Source organism: Ptiloglossa arizonensis, chromosome 10 (genome assembly GCF_051014685.1).
Source record: "Ptiloglossa arizonensis isolate GNS036 chromosome 10, iyPtiAriz1_principal, whole genome shotgun sequence".
Lineage (NCBI taxonomy): Eukaryota > Metazoa > Arthropoda > Insecta > Hymenoptera > Colletidae > Ptiloglossa > Ptiloglossa arizonensis.
In genome coordinates, this window is record NC_135057.1 from 14,559,083 (window position 1) to 14,581,417 (window position 22,335).

The 22,335-nt window shown below is 34.6% G+C and overlaps 3 protein-coding genes across 8 annotated transcripts in view; 2 read left to right on the forward strand and 1 right to left on the reverse strand.

The window, feature by feature from the left end:
* Abl (tyrosine-protein kinase Abl) lies at nucleotides 1–12,422 on the forward strand. Of its 4 annotated transcripts, none has more exons than XM_076322537.1 (16): nucleotides 1–359; nucleotides 1,049–1,202; nucleotides 1,559–1,668; nucleotides 1,786–2,084; nucleotides 2,160–2,301; nucleotides 2,447–2,577; nucleotides 2,763–3,025; nucleotides 3,661–3,832; nucleotides 3,967–4,222; nucleotides 4,357–4,479; nucleotides 4,590–4,725; nucleotides 4,943–5,070; nucleotides 5,511–5,722; nucleotides 5,817–6,883; nucleotides 7,236–7,739; nucleotides 7,951–12,422. In XM_076322537.1, the coding sequence occupies exons 1-16, from the start codon at nucleotides 233–235 to the stop codon at nucleotides 8,459–8,461; spliced, it is 4,335 nt and encodes a 1,444-aa protein (XP_076178652.1). In that variant the 5' UTR covers nucleotides 1–232; the 3' UTR covers nucleotides 8,462–12,422. The 4 variants fall into 4 exon arrangements, with proteins under 4 accessions (XP_076178652.1, XP_076178653.1, XP_076178656.1 ...); XM_076322538.1 differs by having other exon boundaries at nucleotides 4,943–5,049; XM_076322541.1 differs by having other exon boundaries at nucleotides 4,943–5,049; nucleotides 5,559–5,722.
* Nxt1 (NTF2-related export protein 1) lies at nucleotides 11,423–13,519 on the reverse strand. Of its 3 annotated transcripts, none has more exons than XM_076322545.1 (5): nucleotides 13,501–13,519; nucleotides 12,516–12,607; nucleotides 12,355–12,441; nucleotides 12,038–12,182; nucleotides 11,423–11,727 (listed from the first exon to the last, which is right to left on the reverse strand). In XM_076322545.1, exons 2-5 carry the CDS (start codon nucleotides 12,522–12,524, stop codon nucleotides 11,552–11,554), a joined length of 417 nt encoding a protein of 138 aa, XP_076178660.1. In that variant the 5' UTR covers nucleotides 12,525–12,607; nucleotides 13,501–13,519; the 3' UTR covers nucleotides 11,423–11,551. The 3 variants fall into 3 exon arrangements, with proteins under 3 accessions (XP_076178660.1, XP_076178657.1, XP_076178658.1); XM_076322542.1 differs by lacking the exon at nucleotides 13,501–13,519 and adding an exon at nucleotides 12,811–12,967; XM_076322543.1 differs by lacking the exon at nucleotides 13,501–13,519 and adding an exon at nucleotides 12,729–12,874.
* Nucleotides 13,156–22,335, forward strand: part of Rno (PHD finger protein rhinoceros) — a 19,472-nt gene continuing 10,292 nt past the window's right edge. The window contains 12 exon segments of the mRNA XM_076322536.1: nucleotides 13,156–13,429; nucleotides 14,169–14,408; nucleotides 16,055–16,104; nucleotides 16,179–16,693; nucleotides 17,350–17,506; nucleotides 17,970–18,122; nucleotides 18,395–18,682; nucleotides 18,809–18,982; nucleotides 19,220–19,392; nucleotides 19,574–19,697; nucleotides 20,049–22,249; nucleotides 22,251–22,333. Coding sequence (XP_076178651.1) covers nucleotides 16,236–16,693; nucleotides 17,350–17,506; nucleotides 17,970–18,122; nucleotides 18,395–18,682; nucleotides 18,809–18,982; nucleotides 19,220–19,392; nucleotides 19,574–19,697; nucleotides 20,049–22,249; nucleotides 22,251–22,333 — 3,811 coding nt within the window. The 5' untranslated portion in view covers nucleotides 13,156–13,429; nucleotides 14,169–14,408; nucleotides 16,055–16,104; nucleotides 16,179–16,235.

Sequence of the window (22,335 nt, forward strand, 5' to 3'; positions counted from 1 at the left end):
CGAAGCTGTCAAACATGGCGAGAATGTCGATCTCGAGTGCTGGTCAAAAATGTGAATAGAGGGTTCGGGTTGTGGTGAGATTCGTGAATCTCGGGTGTTCTCGTCGTCGGCAGAAGCCGGCGAGAGATGCGATCGGGAGTTAGATTGACAGGCCGAAAGTGAATGTGCCGAGTGAACGGCCCCGGCAGTTTTGCGGCCGGGATTAATCTAAGGGCATGCCAATTCGGGAACTATGGGTGCTCAACAAACTAAGGAAAGAATCATTCCTACCGGCTCCACTGCGCGACAGACGCGTAAACAGCCAAGGAACCTTAAGGAATCGCGTCTTGTTGGCTCCAATATATTTACCGAGCACAGCGGTAACTTCCTTTCCTTATTTTCATCCTACTCTTTCGCTTTTTATCTTCTATTTCTTTCTTACTTCCGCCCCTTTTTTCTGTCCTCTCTCTCATACTTTCTTTCCCTCACTCTTGCATGCTATATCTTACACTCGTATATTACTTTAAAATAGATCTTAAATGTAAAAGTATATAAAATAATTTTATAAAAGTCACAATATATTATATACAAAAAATACTAAGTTGAATGTAATAGCTTGGTTATATAATTAATACACACATACATGTATGTGCATATATGTGTGTCTCTTATTAAATTAATAATTGGTTGTTAACTTTTAATTGTTGATAAAGTGCATCAATTATAAAATAACTTAACACTGTGAATTAGTTTCCCATTCTTGTGTTTAAACCGTTTGCTATGTAAATTTGTTTCTATTATTCTAAGCATAATTGGTTTTTATTTGATTAAAAATAAATCTTTAATTACTTATTTCATATATTATATATATCTTGTACGAATGTATATGATAGTGAAAGAAATAATACAAAGTGTTACGATTATTATATTAAACAAATTATGTCAATGACCTATCCATCTAGATATCATTTTATTGAACTTTATTACGTGTAAATTTGATAACTGAGATTCTTATTTTTTCCACTAATTTATAGTCATTTATATAAAACAATACTATGATGTTGTGTAGAAGCTCTTTTACAAAGCAGACCGCTACCTCACATTCCGGCATTACCAGATGGTGATCCTCCAAGCGGTTCCGGCATTCAGCCAATTTCACAACAAGTGAATATTCAGCAACATCCTGGAGTTCCTTCTACAGGGCTTTTGGAGGCTGCAAACAGGTTAACTTTTATTGTATCTTTTGCGATATCATATTTAAAAACATTAATTCTTTCTGTCACATTAAGGATTGACATATAGAAGATAGCATATTGAATTATAATTATGTTTAAATTATATACAATCTTAAGATTATATATGTGCCTTTGTTGCCAATTTTTTAACTATATATATTACTAAATAATCTTTTTCAATAGTTTAAAGATATCACCTCGATCATTATTTATCAATATGGCACTATGTATTTTAAATTCTTGTAAATGAGTTTAATAATTTGTATTTAGAAGCATGCTTAATATTTTACAATTGAGATTAATGTATAATAAGGTTCAGATGGAACTTGAAATGTTTGCTACAGGTGGACTAGTAAGGAAAACCTATTGGCACAGGAGGAGGATGATCCACAACTATTTGTTGCTCTATATGATTTTCAAGCAGGTGGAGAAAATCAGCTCAGTCTTAAAAAAGGTAATTGTTCTTTGCAATATAATGTTCACAAAAAATATTGGTAAACAGATATATAGTTGTATATTTATGATATTAAAAAAGAAATTGTGTCATGATTTTAAAATTATTTAAATGTAGGAGAGCAAGTTCGTATTTTGAGTTATAATAAGAGTGGAGAATGGTGTGAAGCTCATTCAAGTACTGGCCAAGTCGGTTGGGTTCCTTCAAATTATGTTACGCCAGTAAATTCTCTGGAGAAACATTCTTGGTATCATGGAAGGACATCTAGGAATACTGCAGAGTATCTCTTGAGTTCAGGTATAAATGGCAGTTTCTTGGTTCGTGAGTCAGAAAGTAGCCCAGGTCAACGCAGTATTTCTTTGCGATATGAGGGTAGAGTCTACCATTATAGGATTAATGAAGACAGTGAAGGAAAGGTACATATTGATTATATAATAATAGTAAATAATATTTAGATCTAAATGTAATATTGAGAAACATTATTTTTTTAGATGTTTGTCACAAATGAAAGCAAATTTAACACTTTGGCAGAATTAGTACATCATCATTCAATGCTTGCTGATGGGCTAATCACACAGTTACTTTATCCTGCACCAAAGCACAATAAACCTACTGTTTTTCCACTGAGTCCAGGTACATATAAAATTATGAAAAAATTATAATTATATTTACAGTAAATATTTATTGTATGAGATTCGATAAACTTTGGACAACATAAAAAGTAGTTAGACATTAATTTAGAAATTATATTTTCTATTAATGTGATGTTATTTTATAGAACCGGATGAATGGGAAATCAATAGAACAGACATAGTCATGAGACATAAATTAGGAGGGGGACAATATGGGGATGTCTATGAAGCTGTATGGAAGAGGTACAATATGACCGTTGCCGTGAAAACGTTAAAGGTCAGTCTTCTAGTTCTTATTGTTGTTATTATCATCATTATTAATTTTGTATTATTTTATTATAAAATGTGCAATGCCCAAATATGCTAAGACTCCAAACATATCTTAGATTTAAATTAAAATAACTTATTATATTACATTTCTAAGTTTTTAAATTTGAAAAAGAATTTGTGAATATTTGATAGGAGGACACAATGGCTCTAAAAGACTTTTTGGAGGAGGCTGCAATCATGAAGGAGATGAAGCACAGGAATCTAGTTCAGTTGTTAGGTGTATGTACCCGTGAGCCACCTTTCTACATCATTACAGAATTTATGAGCAAAGGAAATTTGCTAGACTATCTACGGAACGAGAGCAAACATCAAATCAATGCCGTCGTTTTGATGCATATGGCAACACAGATCGCCAGTGGGATGAGTTACCTGGAAAGCAGAAATTTCATTCATAGGTATAATGTTCAAAATTTTTGTGGTAAATACAGAATTGCTTCTACATTGCTTATATCCCTTCACAGATTGCTATAAAAATGAAAGTGTTTTTGTTAATAGTATTTTAATTATTTAATTTATGTTTACTAATATTGTTAATAGTAATTTTTATTCAAATATTGACTACATATACTAATATAAAATTAATTTATAACATATCACAATCGTTATAAAACATTTGCATATTTATTTTAGAATTTTTAAAAAAATTAAAGTTATGTGTAATTTTTTTGTTTCCCTCAAAAAAAGGAGTATAACAAAAATCTAACAAGTAAAATACCAAAAATGTAGTAGTTACTTTTTCGTATAGTTTATGAGGTCAGTAAAGAGTTAACTTTAAGATGATATATATTATACTAAAAAGTAACCATTACATTTAGAGTATTTTTTTTGTAAGTAGTTATTTTTAGGAAACGATTTGTAGTATCACAAGGCTTGCTGAAGAAAAGTCATGACAGATTACAGTGTCAATATTGATATCCATATTCTGCACGAAAAAATACATTCATTCATTAGTTAGGAGACATTTTTTAAATTTCATCGCCCTCTCCTCTTAAGAAACAAGTTCGCGTTAACATCGCGACTTTCGAAACAGAGATCTAGCGGCTCGAAACTGCCTAGTGGGTGAAAATCATCTGGTGAAGGTCGCAGACTTTGGCTTAGCTCGATTGATGAGAGATGATACATACACAGCTCATGCTGGAGCGAAATTTCCTATAAAATGGACTGCTCCAGAGGGATTAGCTTACAATAAATTCTCTACGAAGGTAACATAACAGTTTTTTAGCTCTGTTTTATTATATTTATCTAGGTTTATTGCCACAAACTTATACTCTTTATTTCATAGCTATTCGTTTATTTATTTATTTATTTGTTTGTTTTGTTTTGTTTTATTGCATAGTCTGATGTATGGGCATTTGGAATTTTGCTGTGGGAAATAGCAACCTATGGTATGTCCCCGTATCCTGGCGTCGATTTGACGGATGTCTATCACATGTTGGAGAAAGGCTATAGAATGGAGTGTCCTCCTGGATGTCCACCGAAAGTGTATGAATTAATGCGGCAATGCTGGCAGTGGTCTGCTGCTGACCGGCCTACGTTCAAAGAGATCCATCACTCTCTTGAGAATATGTTTCAGGAATCTAGTATTACCGAAGGTAAAATAATCGTTGAATTTTAATGTAAATATTTATAGTGTTTTTAATTAAACTATATAATTTTGTTTTATTAATGATATAAATCGAAATACGACCTATCGTTTTAATTTGCATCTGGGAATTTATTATTACAGAAGTCGAGAAACAACTTCAAGGTGGAGGAGAAATTCCCTTACTTTCATATAAGAAATCTCAAACTGGTAGTACTGGAAATATTCATGGGCTTGTTCTTGTCTCTGAACCATTACCGACTTCAGGTAATATACATTTTGAGTCATATTTTATTTTATCCATCTTAAATTATCGTACCTGAACTAGTGTGTTTTCTAATGATAAAAATGATGATTTTTTGATCAATTTATCATAGATACTACCAGTTCCGTAACAAAATTGAGTACATTCACAGGCGGTTTGTCGAGTAAGAATAATAGTAACATCGTACAAATGAGGCGCTCCACAAATAAAAAAGGGAAACAAGCTCCAGCACCTCCTAAAAGAACAAGGTGCGACGTTTATTTTTATTTTCGATACGATGAAACCTCGATCATTACATCTGTTAAAATTTTTTTATGTTTATTTCAAATAGTAATTTAATAATGAAAATGTTTTTTATTTATTATACTGTTGAATATACTATTTGTTCACCGAGGTTTCGATCAATTAAAATATCCACAAGTGTTGCTCATATTGTTATACAATAACTTACCGATTGGGTAACAGCTTGCTGTCATCGTGCAGTTCGTTCCGCGACTCTGCATACCAAGAACAAGATACTCAAAATACTGAAACGAACACCATGACTCTCGACGATGCCACGGATCTAAATGGTATTGATAAGATTCTCGAAGGTATCTCCATTCTACTTTAATCGAGCGTACTGATACGTGCACGCACTGCTTCAGTTTCCTACCGTAAGCTCTGTATCCAGCTTTATTTGCTCGATTTCTTCTGCATCTATATCTTTCTCCTTATCCTTAGTTGGAAGATTAAAATTGCTCAAACAGTCATAAAGATCATAAAGATGACTTTATTTTGGTAATTGTATTTTTTATTTTCTTACTAATTTATGAGTAAGTTGATCAAATTGATACATGTATTCATGAAGATTAATAAAGTACTAATATAAAGAAAACTTAATATTTATCAAGAAAGTTCTACTTTTAATTTTCAAGAGACATTGTTTGTATTTCGTTATTTGAGCTTACGGAGCATGTTCGCTCTCAGCGAAAGGACTCTAAGCAGAAAGAGAATATGTACCGGTACGGTTTGTTGTCAAATGGGAACTCAGGTATTGCGCGAGATCTCGCGACGATGGCTCAAGGAACGATTGCTGCAGGAGGCTGCGAAATCGAGGAGGACGGAGAGGGTTCTCAGGGTACGGCGGAACCAAATTTCATCTCTCAACCTTCAACGTCACCGGAACCCATACCTGGACTAGCCTGTACTCAAAAACAAATGAAACCAAGACCTTACCCATCAAAAGAACCACTACCGCAAAAGGTACATTTCTAACAATTTAAATTAATTACATGTAGAATTTCATAGCATGTCCTAAATTCTGTATAACATTTATGAAATCTCACTATTTTTTTAGCTGGTACAAGTGGGAGCATTAGAAGTACAGAACGTAAAAAGAGCTATTAATCGTTATGGTACATTGCCAAAAGGTGCTAGGATTGGCGCGTATCTTGAGTCTCTTCGTCAAAGCGGCATGCCATCGAATCAAGAATCTACGTCAGTAGCCTCTTCTATAGCACCCAGCTCAGTGGAGCAACACGAAGCTACTCACGATGGTTCGCAACATAGATCTCTCTCTCCTCGACAAAGCAATCTACGAAGTCAACCGCAAATGACTCGCAGCAATTCTTCAAGCGGTGTTGTCAATACGTATCAACCTCCAAATTCTCCTCGTGGCCGAGTAGTGGCTGTAAGAAAGAGTAATCAATCTGATGGTGTTGGTCTAAGAACGTTTCGAGTTTCAAATAACTCAAACTTTCGTACGGCAAGTCCTTCGAGATCCATTCAACCATCATTAGCCGATTTGGAATTTCCACCTCCACCTGCAGATTTGCCTCCTCCCCCAGACGAAACTTTTTCTGGTCTAGAACAGGCTGACCTTCCGCCTCCTATTTCTTGTGCTGATATTTCTCAAGTGAGAAGTTCTCCTCTTTCTATAAGAAAGGCGAAGAGTACAGATTGGCGAACGAAAGAAGAAGAAAGCGAACAACAGGAAGATAGAAATGACGTTAGTAATGCAGAGCCTTCTGTCAAAGAAGCCAGTTCGAGATTTGGAGTTAATCTAAGACGCAGAGAAACGCAAGACAGCCTTTGTAGAAATTCTGATAAAAGAACGGGGTTTAAATCCAGAATAGAAACGATTGAACTTGTAGGTCCACCAGAAGAAGCGCCACCTCCTCCACCACCACCTCCACCACCAATTTCTACGAGTACACCTCCTGATAGTTTCGAGCGTAAACCTGGCATGAAAGAAATGTTAGAACTGAAATTGATAAATGAGATTAAACAAAGTGCAGAAACGAAACATGGCGTAACTACGAAAAAAACTGGAGTCACAAGTAGTACTCCATCTGCACCTCTCGATCCGGCGTCGCAGTTGTTATCGGAACTTTGCGCCAGTTTTAATATGGAGGCTGGACAGAGGTAACTGAAGTTGTATTTTATGATTTATTTAATTTCAGAGGGTTACAGTTTTTTAAAAGAATAAATTTCATATAGTCCTATTTGTAGGTAAAACAGTTCAAGTTTACATTCAATACTTTTTAATGATCACAGTTTTCCTTCAGTTAATATATTAATCGTGTCTTTCTTATACACATTAATTTAATTATTTTAATTATTTTAATTGTATTAATCTTCCATTTGATGAATGGAATTGTAAATATTTTACATGGCATAGTATAAACTTAATATTATTATTGTCATCTATTTTTAGATGTATCTATGCATGTATGTATATATATATATATATTTTGCGTTTATCTGACTATAACAGACACGCCCAAAATGAATATGCCGTATCAACTTTAAAAACGAACGAGGTAATACAAGATCAGCAACAAATTCACAACACTTACAAGGATTCGTCGGTATCTTCTCCAGTGACTGAGTCCATCCTCTCCAGTGGAAATGTCGGTTTTAAATTGAAGAGGGTAGACAAACGGAATAATCCGCAAAAGGAAGAAACATCTGATGGACAAATAATTGACTTTAAGGCCCGACTGCGAAAAGTTGAAAATGCAGAAAAGGAAAAGCCCTCGGAAGAAAGAAGTAATGTTACAGAACAGTCTTCAGAATCAGAAGAGCAACAAGATGACAAGCGCAGAAGTACTGGCAGTATCAGTAGCTTAAAAAAGCTTTGGGAAAATAAGGAGTCTTGTGATAGCCAGCCTCATAGTCCAAAGCTTAGTGTTCGGGGAAACAGTGGCAAACCAGACACTTTTGACCAGACAGAAGACTCACCAGAGGATCACAGTGGAGCTTCAACACGCAGTCAGAGGTACATAACATGAATCTACTATTGTCAATGAATACTAAATTTTATAAATTAATGTCTGATAATTAAACAATAATTCTACTAATTTTCGGCATATAAATGTTTTCATAATTAATTACATAAATATAGAATGTTATATACAATTAAATAAAAATTATTGTATATTTTCAAATAATTGGTTTGAATTGCTATATAACGTCACATTTCTTTATAGTTCTGGAAGCAAAAGTGATGCTAGACTGTGGCCGCCGTCTGAACCAGAGAAACCGGTTGTTCCAGCGAAACCATTAAAACCCTTGTGTTCTTCGACAAAACACTTTTGCTCTTCAATTTATGCGACACCGAATTGTACGAAGACTCAAATTACTGAAGATGACCTAAGTAAGCAGAACACAGATTCAAGAACTGCAAAACAGGCCGTATTGGAACTTTCAACGTTAATTGAGAGCAGCGTATTGAATCTGAAAAGTAATTCGACGATAGTAATGAGCAGCTGGCTCCAGCTCTCAGATAAGGTAGGGTTGTTGCACGGAATGTGTACGAATCTTGCAGACAGTGGTATCGCACCACATGCACGGTTTCAATTCCGCGAACTTCTTGCAAGGTTGGAGCTTCAAGCGCGACAACTTCGCGCGGCAGGCACTCGAAATGTTACAGAGAATACAAGACTTCTCACCGACCTCCAGAATACAATAAAAGATGTTGTCAACGCCGTGCAAAGATAAACCAGGGAGGTGAACACCGTTTTCTCTATCTCCACCCCTTATTCTCGTCCTCGTTTTTATCTGGCACAATATGCAAAACTCACGTGTCCATACTCGGTCGGAAATATTTTGAATTTCTTTGAATGCCTTTCGTTTTGTGTTGAGTATTAAACTCTTTTGAATTTGTTATCCCATTTCGTTCGGGATTCTTTTAAAATATTTCTCTCGTGTTGAACTTTTTGGCGATTATTTTTGAATACTGTCCCTGAAGATGACTCGTTTGGAGTCAAAATTTTGCTCTTGGAGAGTGCACGAAGCGAAAAATGCTTAAGGACAAGGCCTCAAGCCGAACATGGCCTCAATTAATATCGGTTTGATGGAAAAGTAATGAAAAAGAATCCAAAAAATCAATACTAAATTGAAGAAGAATGTATTCCATTTTCCATTGATACATTTCTTATTATAGACTGCGATTAGCCATTTTCGTTCAAGTTTTGGGATATTGTTATGATAAAAGTGTCATTCTTTAATACCAAAAAAAAAGAGGACCGTATAGTGCGTAAATATAATTCACTCATATTTTTTATGTACTAAGTTCTGCGAGAACAAATGATAATTCTCAAAAGCAACGTGAATCTAGAAATACGATAAGTAAATAAGGATCAAACGTACTAGTTCCTTCAATTTTTTTAACAATAGTTTTAAACCTATAAAAAAAGGACGAGTAATCGCAGTTCATAAAAAAAAATATAAATATACATATATATAGTATGAATACAGCAACAAATACTTTTTGTATACTGAACACTTGATTTTTAAATTAAACATTATTACTTTTACGTCGATCCAATATTTAGTCTGCATCAATGAAGCTCTACGTGAATTATACACTCGTCCACTATACGATAAATGTGGTGATTGTAGTTGTCGAGTAAAACGTCTCGGTGTTCTTTCATCGAACTTTCTTGCGCCGTGCTTCGTAATATCGTACGCAAAGTCTTAGGCTAGATTATAAAAAGTAAGTGCGAAACTTTTAAGCGTGTAAGCCATTTTAATGCGTGAGAGGACGTAACAATTTTTGTATTTGTATAGAGTAAGTCGAATAACAGGTATGCTTAAACAGTACAGTGAAACTTCGATTATGCAAACTAATCAGAAGAATACCGCTAAGTTGATTGACATTTCGATTAATCAGACAACTTGTAATTTCTTTTTAATTATATTCCATATGTTCCACCGTTGAAAATAATCTATTTTATCTTCGTCTATATACTTATCATAATTTGACGAAGTAATGTATTAAACGCACACAATCTTAAAGTTTCTTTAAATTATGTTCTAATTTATTGAAGTATAATGCTTAATATTTGTAAAATCAAGATAACAGTTGTAGTAAGATGACTAAGTGGTATTTGAATAATTGAAAGTTCAATCAAGTGCTCGGATAATCAAAAATCGAATTTATTATATGGTCGAACGATGTCGAAGTTCTACTGTACATTTATGTAAATCAGCGGGTGTAATTAATCAAATTCTCAAGCGTTTTGTTTTGTCTGTATTATCGCGTAGCTGTTCTTCCAGAAAGCGCTGATAGAAAATGAAAGACTCTGGATACTTCTTGAAGAACTTCAAAAAAGGAGGCAAAAAGCTGTTGATTTTATATAGATTTGAATTCTACAAATTCATTTCACTTTTTAGTTACCACTTATACATTTTTTATAGTATAATTGCATTTTAATTCATCAATCAATCATAAATGGATTAATTAATATTTAAATCATTACATTTATCATTTTAAAAGTGAATAATTTGTTTTTAACTTAGTCTTTAATGTATTAAACTTTGACTGAATGTAATGTTATAATTTCATTCCATTGATTTGAATGTATTTGAACATATTAAACATTAGTAAATTTAATGTACCTTATAATTAAGGTCAGTCTGCATTTAAAGATACTAATTTAAGAGTACTAGTTTAATATTTTTTTAATAGTCTTCCATGGAGAGTATCCGGTGTCTTAAATTTTTTTTATTCGGCCACATAATAGTAAGAAATACGCAACGAGAATGAAAATGCCACTCGATTCGCCAGTCAAACTGTTTTTCCTTGTAACACTGCCTACGTTATGGCTACTAGAATACATCGATCAACAACGCTAATTACGCGAACCGGGATTTCTTTCCTTTCTGTCCGATCACCCCATTTCTGTTGCATCGTTTCTACCTGTGATACCCCGATCGACTTGTCTGTCAACTTTAGAGAAAAAAAGAGGGTGAGAGAGGGTGGGAGGGGAAAAAAAACATGAGCGATCGTACGAACGAATCTTTGCGAGACGAGAAGTACTAAGTGTATAAATTTTTGACTGGGATTTTAATCAATTTCTAGTTTGTTAAGACAAAGTATTCAGTGAAATATTATTTGTAAGTACATAATCATTTTCAAGAAGTCGCATATAACTTTGTAACTTAAAATTCGAGTATATTTTAAAGAATTTTCAGATTGATTGTTATTAAATCAAAAATGATTTATTACAAAGACTGTTTCATCTACTATAGGAACTAAGCTAAATGGCAATTTTTTCATTTACAAACTGTCATGTTTAATCACAAACTCTTCTTTAATTAATTATTTTCGACTTCAAGAATGTTTGCTAGTATCAATTAGAATGCAGTTAATATAAATAAAAAATGTTATATGTGATTTCTTAAAAATGTAAGTAATTATAGACAATATTTGTACAATTTATTAAGGAATATTACGAACTACAGATTGATAGGTGTTTTGTTCAAAAAGTTTTACACCTAGAACTTCTCAGAATCTTATTAATCATTGGATGTTTAAGTTGATGAACCATCAAAGGATATGAAATCGATGTTTTATACGATATGTATCATAGTAACATTTATGTCTAAGTATTTATATCTATATTTATTTTTAGTTCTTTCTCGTGTAAAGTTATTCCTAAATGATCGACCAACGTACTGATTCACTAATACGAAAATTTTAATATCGCTTTATACATTGATATAAGACCGACGATAGAAATAAAAAGGAATATTGAATCAAATAGTTCTTTGAACACTTTGAAAATGAACTTCTTATTTCATATTTTAATTCACATTCTCTAGTACTTCTTGTACTCGGAAACAGTCGCTTACAATTTTCCATTTATCTCCCATTGCAGTAATTAGGAAACTTTGGTTAAATGGTTTCGATGTTTTATCATCATATTTTACTTGTCCTCCAACTTTTACAAGGAATGTCAGTTGATTTGCCACCTCAGGACCTATTAACATACACGTTAATTGAAAGCTTCAAAATTTGTATAATAATGAATGCAGATCAATATACACATGAACTTCAACATTTAATAATTCAATATTGGCTCATATTATAAATATAACAAAACTACATTTGATTTAAGTTGAATTTGTTAAAATATTATGATAGAAGCATTTCTTTTGAAAAAACAAATGTAATGTTAATATTCTATGATATAGAATTTTAAATCTTTATAAATATCCTTGAAAAGTTTAAGATGATTAATTAATAATTTTTTAAAGTCATTATTATTTACCATTTGTAAAGGTTTTTACCTGTTATTGGTTGTGCATCCAAAGTAAAAACATTATGATCAGAAGGTGGCAAATCTGTCCAAAATTTCTGTATATTATCTTTGCCTTCGATACCATTTCCATTCCAAATTAATGTTGCAGTGTCCAGATACAATCTCGATATAAGCTATAAATAATTTCAAATGATTTACTATTTTCAGTCACATAATTCTATCTGTTCATGAACTAATTATACTTTCAACTGTTTACCTATTTAATAATTAATAATGTATCTTCTATGTACATAATTTTTAATTTACTTATTTAGATTATTAATTTCAAATATTCATATCACTCACATATCTGCGTTTGTCCAAACTTTCATAATAAAGCTTTGTAAATTCTTCAGCCGTTCTGCAGGCTTGATCAATTTTAGCTTTCAAATCCTGTAGAATAGTAAATAATAATCATGTTGTATAATTTTTATTCAAGGTGAAAAAAATAATATTATTTAAAATACCTGTTCCATTTTTTAATAATCATTTATTAAATCAGCTGCAAAAAATTGAATATTTTCTTGTCTGCAGTTTACAAAAAATGTAAACATAACCCCTACAAAGTAAAGAAATGTTTAAAACATTAATAATCATCGTAATCAATTTCTCCTTAGATTTAATAACTCATGTATTTCAAAATATTTTAAACTAATCAAAGAAAATAAATTAATCTTTACTTTCTTAATAATAGAATAGTAAAAACATTGCATTTTCTAAGAAGAAATAGCTGTAACATAACTTAATACATATGTTTAATACTTTTCATTTGACTACGTGACGGATCACAAAATATTTTCATTAAAGTTCTCCATAATCTTATGCGCTTAGAAATCTTGAATATTCAATGAATTGAATATAATTTTAAATGTTTAATCCTTATATTGATAATCTATTTACGAAGGAAATGGTCAGTGAAATAATATAGCCATCTAGCGGTGATCAGATTAAACAATTTTTAAAGGTAATTTTGTAATGTAGATAGCGATCTTAACGGAACATTGTTTAAGTTTGTAGCGAAATATTTTACATTTGCGCTAATAGATAGCACTACCGATCTTAACTCGACATCAAAAACACTGAAAGAGAAGGGGAAGATATTTTCCCGTCACTCGACATGAACCGATAGGATACTGTGCCCTGAATAAAAATAAATATAATAGAATTTGTACGAGCTACTATTTGTATATATAAATATTAATCTTTCAGTTCCCTTTGAAGACTCTAATCATTATATGTCAACTTATGATACACCAGTTACAGTGAGCCAATGAAATTCTTCACAGTCAGTGCTTTATTTATACGAAGTTTAAGTTAAATGTAATATAGATAGACTATTACATATTTGTTTAAAAAAGAATTATATAAATCACATTTCTCAGTAAGTAAATTAATAATTATTGTATCATTTTCAAGAACATTAATTACGATGTTTTATAAAAAAGTTTTTACTAGTATAAATGTAATTCTTCTTAATCAACTTTATTGTACAAAAACTGCGCAGTACATTATAAGAACCGTCTCTTTCTTATTTTCTTATTATATATATACATATATAATATATATATATAACTATATATATATGTAAAACTATATAACTATATATATATAAAACTATGTAACTATATGTATATATATATATATTACTATTTGATACGATTTAGGCTTGATAGAGAGCGTAAGTTGAACATAGAAATTACAGAGTAGAAGTACTATTGTTAGTCACTTCATGGTCACTTACAATTGCATTCAATTTTTTAACAAAAATCCTAGATATCGCTAGTAACTTATTTCATATTATTCTCTAGATATAAATTGCAAATTTATGTAGATAAAAAGATTTCCAGAAATTCTTCTTGCTTTCTTTTCATTCCGTTTTTCGATACTAATACCAAAGAGAAAGAATATGCAATAAAACTCGATAGAGTAAACAGTGTACATAATTTTTTTTACATATTTATACAACTTAAAATTTGTGACTACAAATTATAATTGATTCATATCGAGAGATTTTCTTTTATATTTGTATTTGATGAAATTTAATTAGTTAGGGTAGAATTTTAATTATAAATATACTCGTGGTGCTATTGTCAGAGGTTTTTATTCTGCTCCGTTTCCAGAGCCTCTCGTGACCCACGGATGAGAGCGATCGCGAGATCTTGCCGTGTTCTCGCGGGGTCACGTGACTCGCGCTCAGACAGTTATTTTTTTAGGCATGATGGCGCCAAACAGCAGTATCCACATTAATGTAAATATAATATCGATTCGGTGCACCGCGCGAGGAAGAAAGCCATCGGGTGTCCTTACGGAGGCTATTTGAGGGCAACGAGCGAGCTCGGCAGGAGCCCTCGGCCCACGAAGTGAGTAAAACCGAGCTAGTCGCGGCTGCGACTCGAATTGCTAATGAGGACATCTTGGTTAGGCTGCCGTGACAGAGGCGTACTCGGACTACTGCCATCTCGGAGCTACCGATCGAAGAATAATTCGATCCTTAAGGATCAGACGTACCGGCTATTATTCGTCACGTGCATCATCGCGCGCGAAATCACCCTCTCCGTCGATAGATCAATAATAAGGCATTTACTGCCTTCCGACCATCTCTATCTTTGTCTCTCTCTTTCGTTCTTGCTCTCTCTTGCGCGCGCGTGCGTGTTCATGTTTGCGTGTGCGTGTCGAACTTGTGCTCGCGTGTTCGTATCCACATCTTGTGCGTGTGTATTCACGTTCCTGCGTACCTGTGTATTCACGTCGCGTATGTGTATTTACTTACACTCGTGTGCATGTGCGTTCGAATCCACATACGTGTGCGTTCAGATGTGTATACGTGTGTGTCGAGATTCGTGTGCGAGTCGAGCCTGTCGCCATCTGTATTGTCAATGTTGTCGGCCAGCAGGAGCACCACCAGCCCAATGGACCCGTGAGCATTTTCGACTCTCCGCCCGATCTTCTTCTAGACGTCTATTCTCGACCGCGAGTCTCGACTTCCACGTGTCGAGTCATCGAAAGTCTTACGGCGATTCTTCACGGTCGAGCCTCGGCGCCGCTCGAGCGTCGCCGCGGAGTAACTCCGTCGCAATGTTTACATGCCACCCGCCACGGCGACCAGTTTCTCGAAGATCCTTGTGTTTTTGCAACTACTCGGGGCCTTATAGCGTTACGGATAAACGATTTCGTTTGAATTATAACTCCTCCTGCTGGACTGCCCCATTTATAACCTCTCCGCGGCGGCCATCGAGGATCAACGGCCGCAGACCCCCTGCAATACAATCGGTCTATACCATCAACCCTTTTGCCCGATTTTTATGCTCTTAAACGTCTTTTGCGTCGTTAGAATCCTTACACAAAGTTTTTAGTGTGCTATTAGTTCTCAGAATTGTGAATTTGTGTTACTGAATACTTCTTACCTCGAGTGCTTCCTTTGTAAATTTATCTTGCGAAGAAATGCTTTGTGTCTTGCGCTTGTGATTACTGTGTAATACCAATTGCTATCTGTACTTCACAATTTTCTTCTTTGTAATAGTATTTGCAGTTAGTTTTATAAGTTTTGTTACAGTGTGCATCATGCGAAACATGATCGAATTGTTGCATTCCACCTGTTTTTTTTTCTATGCATTCGGTACTGTATATTGCTACTATGTTTGTGTATAATATTTAATGTTTAGGTTTGTTGTGTTTCAATTGTTTCTTTGTGATCAGTTATTTATTCTCATTTATTTGATATAATGTGTTAATTGTTAATTCTGTGTATTGTTTTGTTTTCATTTTGATTTCAATGTGCTCCAAATATTGTGTCATAGCATGAAAGCTTCATTTCATGTGATACTTTTATTAAATTGGTACAGTGTCCCACAAGTAGTTCTTTATTTATGAAAAACTGTCAGTTTTGCACAGGAAATCACGTATAGTGCAGAGACAAAGTTATCATTTGTTGAAATAAGCTTGATATTAAATTTTTTCTTGTACTAAATTGAATAAAATTTATATAACTGTATCTTTCTTGTTACAGCTCCGAGAGGAATCCGCTTTCTAGATAATAAATACATGGACGACTATGTAGTGAGTAGTCGAATAAATGTTTTTCTAAATTTCTTTTTATTATTTATATAATTGAGAACAATAAAATCTTCTAGGGTGCGCGCGGCTCACCTGCACGTGCCACGTACCGCTAGCTTACTTGGTATAGTAGAATGGCACAGCGAGGCAAACGAATAAACAGAAACGACAATGATTTGGCGTCTTGCCCAGGCGCAATCAAAAGGCGCAAATGTAGGCTGGGTCCAGCGACGGGTTCGTCGTCGCTGGCAGCTACCATGGGGCCCTCAGAAGAGGAGGAGACGATGGCGTCGTCCAGTCAAGGAGGGGCATCCTGGACCCCCAGACCTCTTAGTGACATCAAAATCTCTAGTATATACAATCGCTCCTCTGCTGAGGCTCCTGCAGAATTATTTCGTAAGGATTTGATCAGCGCAATGAAATTACCTGATAGCGAGCCACTAAGTCCCAATGAATATTGGGTCATTACCGATCAGTGGAAGCAAGAATGGGAGAGAGGTGTTCAAGTACCTGTCAACCCAGATTCCCTTCCTGAACCAACAGTCACTATCACGCAAGCAGCACCCGTAAAACAACACAATGAATTCAAACTGTAAGTTTCTTATAAAATTTATTTACTTTTGAAATAAGTTTAAATAATAGTAGCTTAAAAGTTTAAAGAGGCTTTGGGAGACTTAAGTAGGTTCTTTTTTTATTGGGAATAGTTAATGCAATTTTCAATTGTAAATTACAAAACTATTGGTACAAGTAATGATCTGGTAATTACTACATCATAAGAATTAGGTCAGTAGTGGAATTGAATTTGTTTATACTATTGTGATGTACTATATGGATTTGTTTGTTCTTTTAATATGTACACATGTGTAATTTGAGGATTTACAAAAGTTGATACTTTATATTAAAAAATTATTTATAACTTGTTAAATAAGCATCAGTATTGTACACAAAATTTCAAAATAAGTGCAAGCTATATGTCAAACATATTTTATAAAAAAATTGTGCAAGAGATAACTGTATTCACAACTAAGGAATACAAGTTTACTATAATTATTATTTGTATTTATATTGACAGTATTTTATTATCATTATGTACATTTTGTCTATTCAATCTCCATTCATGTATTGCACAAATTATTTAATTCATTGAGAACAATGACCATAAATAATGTATAAGTAGATAGAAAATGTTACTTCCATTTATTTGGCAACTAGTTCTAATTATTTTCGTTGGTAATAATGCTTTCCTAGACCTAAGAAATTCGTAAGGATATCTCGTGACGATTACTTCAGCTCTGAAGATCATCATTTAAGCACAACACCGGCACGAGCAGAGAAAGCTTGCGCTTATGACCTTGATGACACTGATATTGCTTGGTTGGATGTGTTAAATGGCGAACGTGCACAGGTATATTTGAAATTCTGTAATTTCAATTTTCAAACAATTTTTTAATAGTGCCAGGTAAAGTTGTAGTTGTTTTATGTAATTGTATTTTAACGTTTGCAGTTGATTGAATCTAATCATTTCTTCATTAAGTAAATTATTTTTCTTTTTCATTTTTTGTACCTATTTCTTTTTGCTACTGTAACAATCATAATTAATTACAGTTATTAAATGAATTGGTATTTGAAACTCCAAATATTTGATATTGACATTAAAGAAATAGATTATTTATTACTACAAAGTATCTCATTAATATCATATATATTCAAATTTGTAATTAAAAGAAGTTTACATTGTTTGTATAAGTTATATAAAATCAACTTTAACTTATATCTCATAGTAAGATTATAAAAGTAAATGTTTAACTACAATTTTTCAGTGTCTAATCCAAATAAATATAATCCAATGTTAAACAATCATATTTTAGTCTGGTCAGTTGCCAATCACGGAATCGCAACTGGAACGTGTGATAGAAGAACTGGAAGTTCGTTGTTGGGAAAGAATACAGACTATTGTAAAAAATGAAGAAGGTCTTGGTATTGAGTATGATGAGAATGTAATCTGTGACGTCTGTAGATCTGTAAGTGTCTTTCTAATACTTTCATGAACTGGAATCGGTCAAGTTAAAATAACAAAACAATTATATTGTAACAAGTATTACAAATTGTTATAGTATTTCGTTTGTTAAATCTTCTATTTAAGTAATATATGTACCTGGGATAAAAGTATTTCTATAATAAAGTGATTTTTACATAACTAGACTGATTCTATTTTCTTGAATGCAAAAAATTATTAAGAATAAGAACTTTTTCACACTTTATTACTTTATTCAATGTCAAAACTTTTCAATAGCCTGACTCTGAAGAAGGAAATGAAATGGTCTTTTGCGACTGCTGCAACATATGCGTGCATCAAGCGTGTTATGGAATTACTTCAATACCGGATGGTTCCTGGCTATGCAGAACTTGTTCTCTAAGTCAACGACCAGATTGTGTTCTCTGTCCTAACAAAGGTGGTGCTATGAAGTGTACTCGCAGTGGCCAAAAGTGGGCTCATGTCTCTTGTGCTTTATGGATCCCAGAAGTCAGCATTGGCTGTGTCGAAAGAATGGAACCTATTACTAAAATATCCAGCATTCCGGTACATATATTATACTTATAAATGAATATAAGCTCGTAAAAAATAGACACTTGTTTTGTATTTTAAAAGTGAATTATAATAAACAAGTAATTTATTAATATCTTCATAATAAAACTTTAATTACAGCAAAGTCGATGGGCCCTAATATGTGTATTGTGCCGAGAAAGGGTCGGTGCTTGCATCCAGTGCAGTATAAAGACATGTAAGACGGCTTATCACGTGACGTGTGCCTTCAAGTATGGCTTGGAAATGAAGGCAATCATCGAAGATGAAATGGCCGACGATGGAGTGAAACTAAGGGTACTTTGAACTTATAACATTAATACAAAAAATAAAATATATTTTTAAAATGTCAGTATATATATGTAAAAAGAAAAAAATAGAACATATTTATTAAGCACTGTCGTCAATAATATTGAAACATAAACTGAAAAGACGCTAGACTACTCTACATAAAAAAAATTATATAATTTAAACGAGAAACCTATTGTTTTTGGAAATTTTTTAGAAAGAAATTGTAAAAAATTCAATTTACAGTCCTACTGCCAGAAACATAGTAGAACAAATACAAAAGATAAAGTTCAAGGCGCAGGAGGCGGTATAGGAAGCGGAGCCGACAAAGCAGGATCAGACTCTGAGGACGCAGAATCTAGAAGACGCAAGAGAAAAGATATGACTTCCGAGGAAAAAAATCAAGCTCGTGCTGCGAAGTATGCATATTTATTATTTTCTAAATTTTTTTATTACATGTTATGAGTTTCTTCTGTAAGTCACTTTATAAACTAATCATTTATACAATACTATCAATAATTAATTTCTTTTTCCTGTCATCATTTGTGTTATAAAAAGATACTTTCTAGTAACACCATAAAATATTGTTTTCTTTATCAGATTGCAAGAAATCGAAGCAGAATTCGACAAACATGTGAGTTTAAAGGATATTGCTTCACAGCAATTGGACGTGGACCCCGAAGGCATTATCTACATTTATAATTATTGGAAACTTAAAAGAAGAGTAAGTGACATTTGAAAGAATAATATGTTGATTGGATCGTATGTTTGATCAGTTATTTAGCGTTAGTTTTTGTACTTTGGTATGCAATTCACTTTGTCCAGATGCTTCTATTAATCTTGAAATTCTTTTTTATTAAATTTTTCTTACAAAATGTTAATATATTATTTATAGTTTATTGTATGAATAATACTAAAAAAATGCTGCTATACGAACAAAGCAATCGTACTAATAATCTTTTTTAAAATTTACTTTTATCTCGTATGAGGCTTCTCTATAGAATTTTATTTGTATTTTCATTTTAATCTTTGCTAGAGAGAAACCTATTTAATTTACGAATGTTTAATTTCGTAGGCTGGTCACAATAAGCCGCTATTGGCACCACGTTGTGGAGAACTTTCGGGTAGTGGATCGCGTAATCAGGGTCAAGCAGCGGATCTCGAAAAAATGAGGACATTTGTTCAACTGCGCCAAGATCTGGAGAGAGTCAGAAATCTATGTTACATGGTCGGCAGAAGAGAAAAACTATGTCGATCTTTCCTTAGATTGCGAGAGCAAACCTTTCACAAACAAGCCTTGGTAATGTCCGGTCCACCTTTACCACCAGCCGCAGCCGCGGCTGTAATGGAAGCCAATCACGGACCTTCAATCTACGATCGACTGTATTCTCATCCCGATTCAGAAGATCACACTCACGACTTCGACACAATCGTTGCCAGAATCGCTGGTATAGATTCACCGATCAGCGATGAGAAAAAGGCGCAACAACAACAACCACAACAACCACAACAGCAGCAACAAGACTTCAATGGTGCTTCTAGTAAAAAGTTGTACTTCAACGGCTCCGTCCGAAGAAAGAACCTGTACGGTAGTGATTTGTCGTCTGTTAGTAGCAGTGAAACGGATGCGACAAAGGCGAAAACGTCGGAAAAATCGAAGAATTTGAAGCTCGAGAGCGAGTCAAGCACAGAAGAGGAAACCAACGTTTCGTCGAAAACGAAATTATCGCATAGAAAGGCGAAAAAGACTGCTCAACAGGTGGACAAGTTGCACTCGACGCTTAAAGAAAACAGTGAAAACGAGAAACTCGTGAACAGTAGATCGCACACACTTCAGCATATGGAGAAAGAGTTAGGAAGCGCTTCTGGCAGTGAAAGCGATGAATTGCTACCGCTGAGTGCCGGAGCAACGAAACACGTTGTTGCTTCAGCCATCTATTCAGACACCGATTCCGATTCTCAGGAACACGCATCTCACTCGGCAGTGTTGATCACGAAAGCAGCCGTCAAGGAATTTTCCGCGGCGAATTTGTCGAAAAATTCGCAAAAGAGTTTTGGCAAAGATTCCAGGCACACTGAGTCAACGTATCACAATACAGGCACGAAGAACAAAGAGAATCAAAGTAAAGTTGGCGCTAAGAAGAAGGAGTACATACCATCCGCGTTGATTGTGCCGCAAAGACAGGCTGCGAAGAAAGCATCGGAAATCATGCAACGTACACAACAAACCAAGAAAGACAATTCGGTACCCGAATCTACGCCAGAAGCAGTGAAATCTCCCGTGGAGGAGCTTCCCAAATGCTCCACGAAGCAATCAAAAGATAAAAGTCCTAGCAAAAAGCAAAGGGAAAACAAACCGTCGAAAGAGACGAAAAATAACGATGTGTATGATTTTGATAAGGAATTCGGAGATGGAACGGAGATCTTGGCGTATGTACCACAAAGGCAGGCTGCAAAGAAAGCTGCGGAACACATAAAGAGTGGTATGGGCACTAAGCCTGCGCAGCAAGTCGAACAAGAAACACTCGATGGACGATCGAAAAAGGAATCTCCGGAGAGTGGGAAAAGGAAGGAACCTAGGAAGGACGATTCTTCTTCTAGAAAAGAAGAACTTTCTTCAAGGAAGGAAGAAACATCCTCCCCGTCGTCATCTTCTTCGTGCTGTTCTTCATCTTCGTCGTCCTCTTCTTCGTCTTGCTCTTCCTCTTCCTCCTCCTCGTCTCGAAAAGGAGAAGCTTCTTCCGGGAAGGAAGAATTGTCCACAAAGAAGGAAGAATCCTTATCTAGAAAGGAAGACGTTCTTCCGAAGGACAATCGCTCTAGAAGACCTAGAAAACCGAGCGAACGGAAGTCGGTGCTTTCGAGTAACAGCGATAGCAACAGTAGTAGCAATAGTTGCAGTAGTTCCACAGGAAGTAGCAGCGATTCCGAAAGTCCGGGTCGAAGGAGGCTCTCGAACGAACTCAAGGACGTTTCTGCTTCCACCACTTCCTCCGAGAGCGATGCTGGTAATAGAACGAAAAGTAAAACAACCACGACAACGCCTGCCACCACGGCAAACAGGAAGCAACATCCTAGTAAAACATCACCAGAACGGGAAGCTGACAGGAAACCAATCTCAGGGCGGAAACTCAAGAAGCTGCCCGAGAAGAAGCTTAAAACTTCCGACGGGCGGCGGGGACCAGAGTTTCAGCCGCCTACTGAGAGAGAGGAACCTCGTCGAACTTCCAAGGAACAGCAGCAACAACAACAAAAACAACAACAACAACAACAACAACCACCACCCCCACCACCACCACCACCACCACCTCCACCACCACCACCACCACCACCACCACCACCACCACCACAGGAGACAACTG

Excerpts from the sequence above, each read along its gene's own strand:
- Abl (XM_076322537.1), top strand. The coding sequence starts at position 233 with ATGGGTGCTCAACAAACTAAGGAAAGAATCATTCCTACCGGCTCCACT. Across the intron at positions 360-1,048 it reads TATATTTACCGAGCACAGCG|AAGCTCTTTTACAAAGCAGA; the intron begins GTAACTTCCTTT and ends GATGTTGTGTAG. Across the intron at positions 4,223-4,356 it reads GGAATCTAGTATTACCGAAG|AAGTCGAGAAACAACTTCAA; the intron begins GTAAAATAATCG and ends TTATTATTACAG.
- Nxt1 (XM_076322545.1), bottom strand. Across the intron at positions 12,183-12,354 it reads GTTTGGACAAACGCAGATAT|CTTATATCGAGATTGTATCT; the intron begins GTGAGTGATATG and ends AATTATTTATAG. Across the intron at positions 11,728-12,037 it reads GGATGCACAACCAATAACAG|GTCCTGAGGTGGCAAATCAA; the intron begins GTAAAAACCTTT and ends GTATGTTAATAG.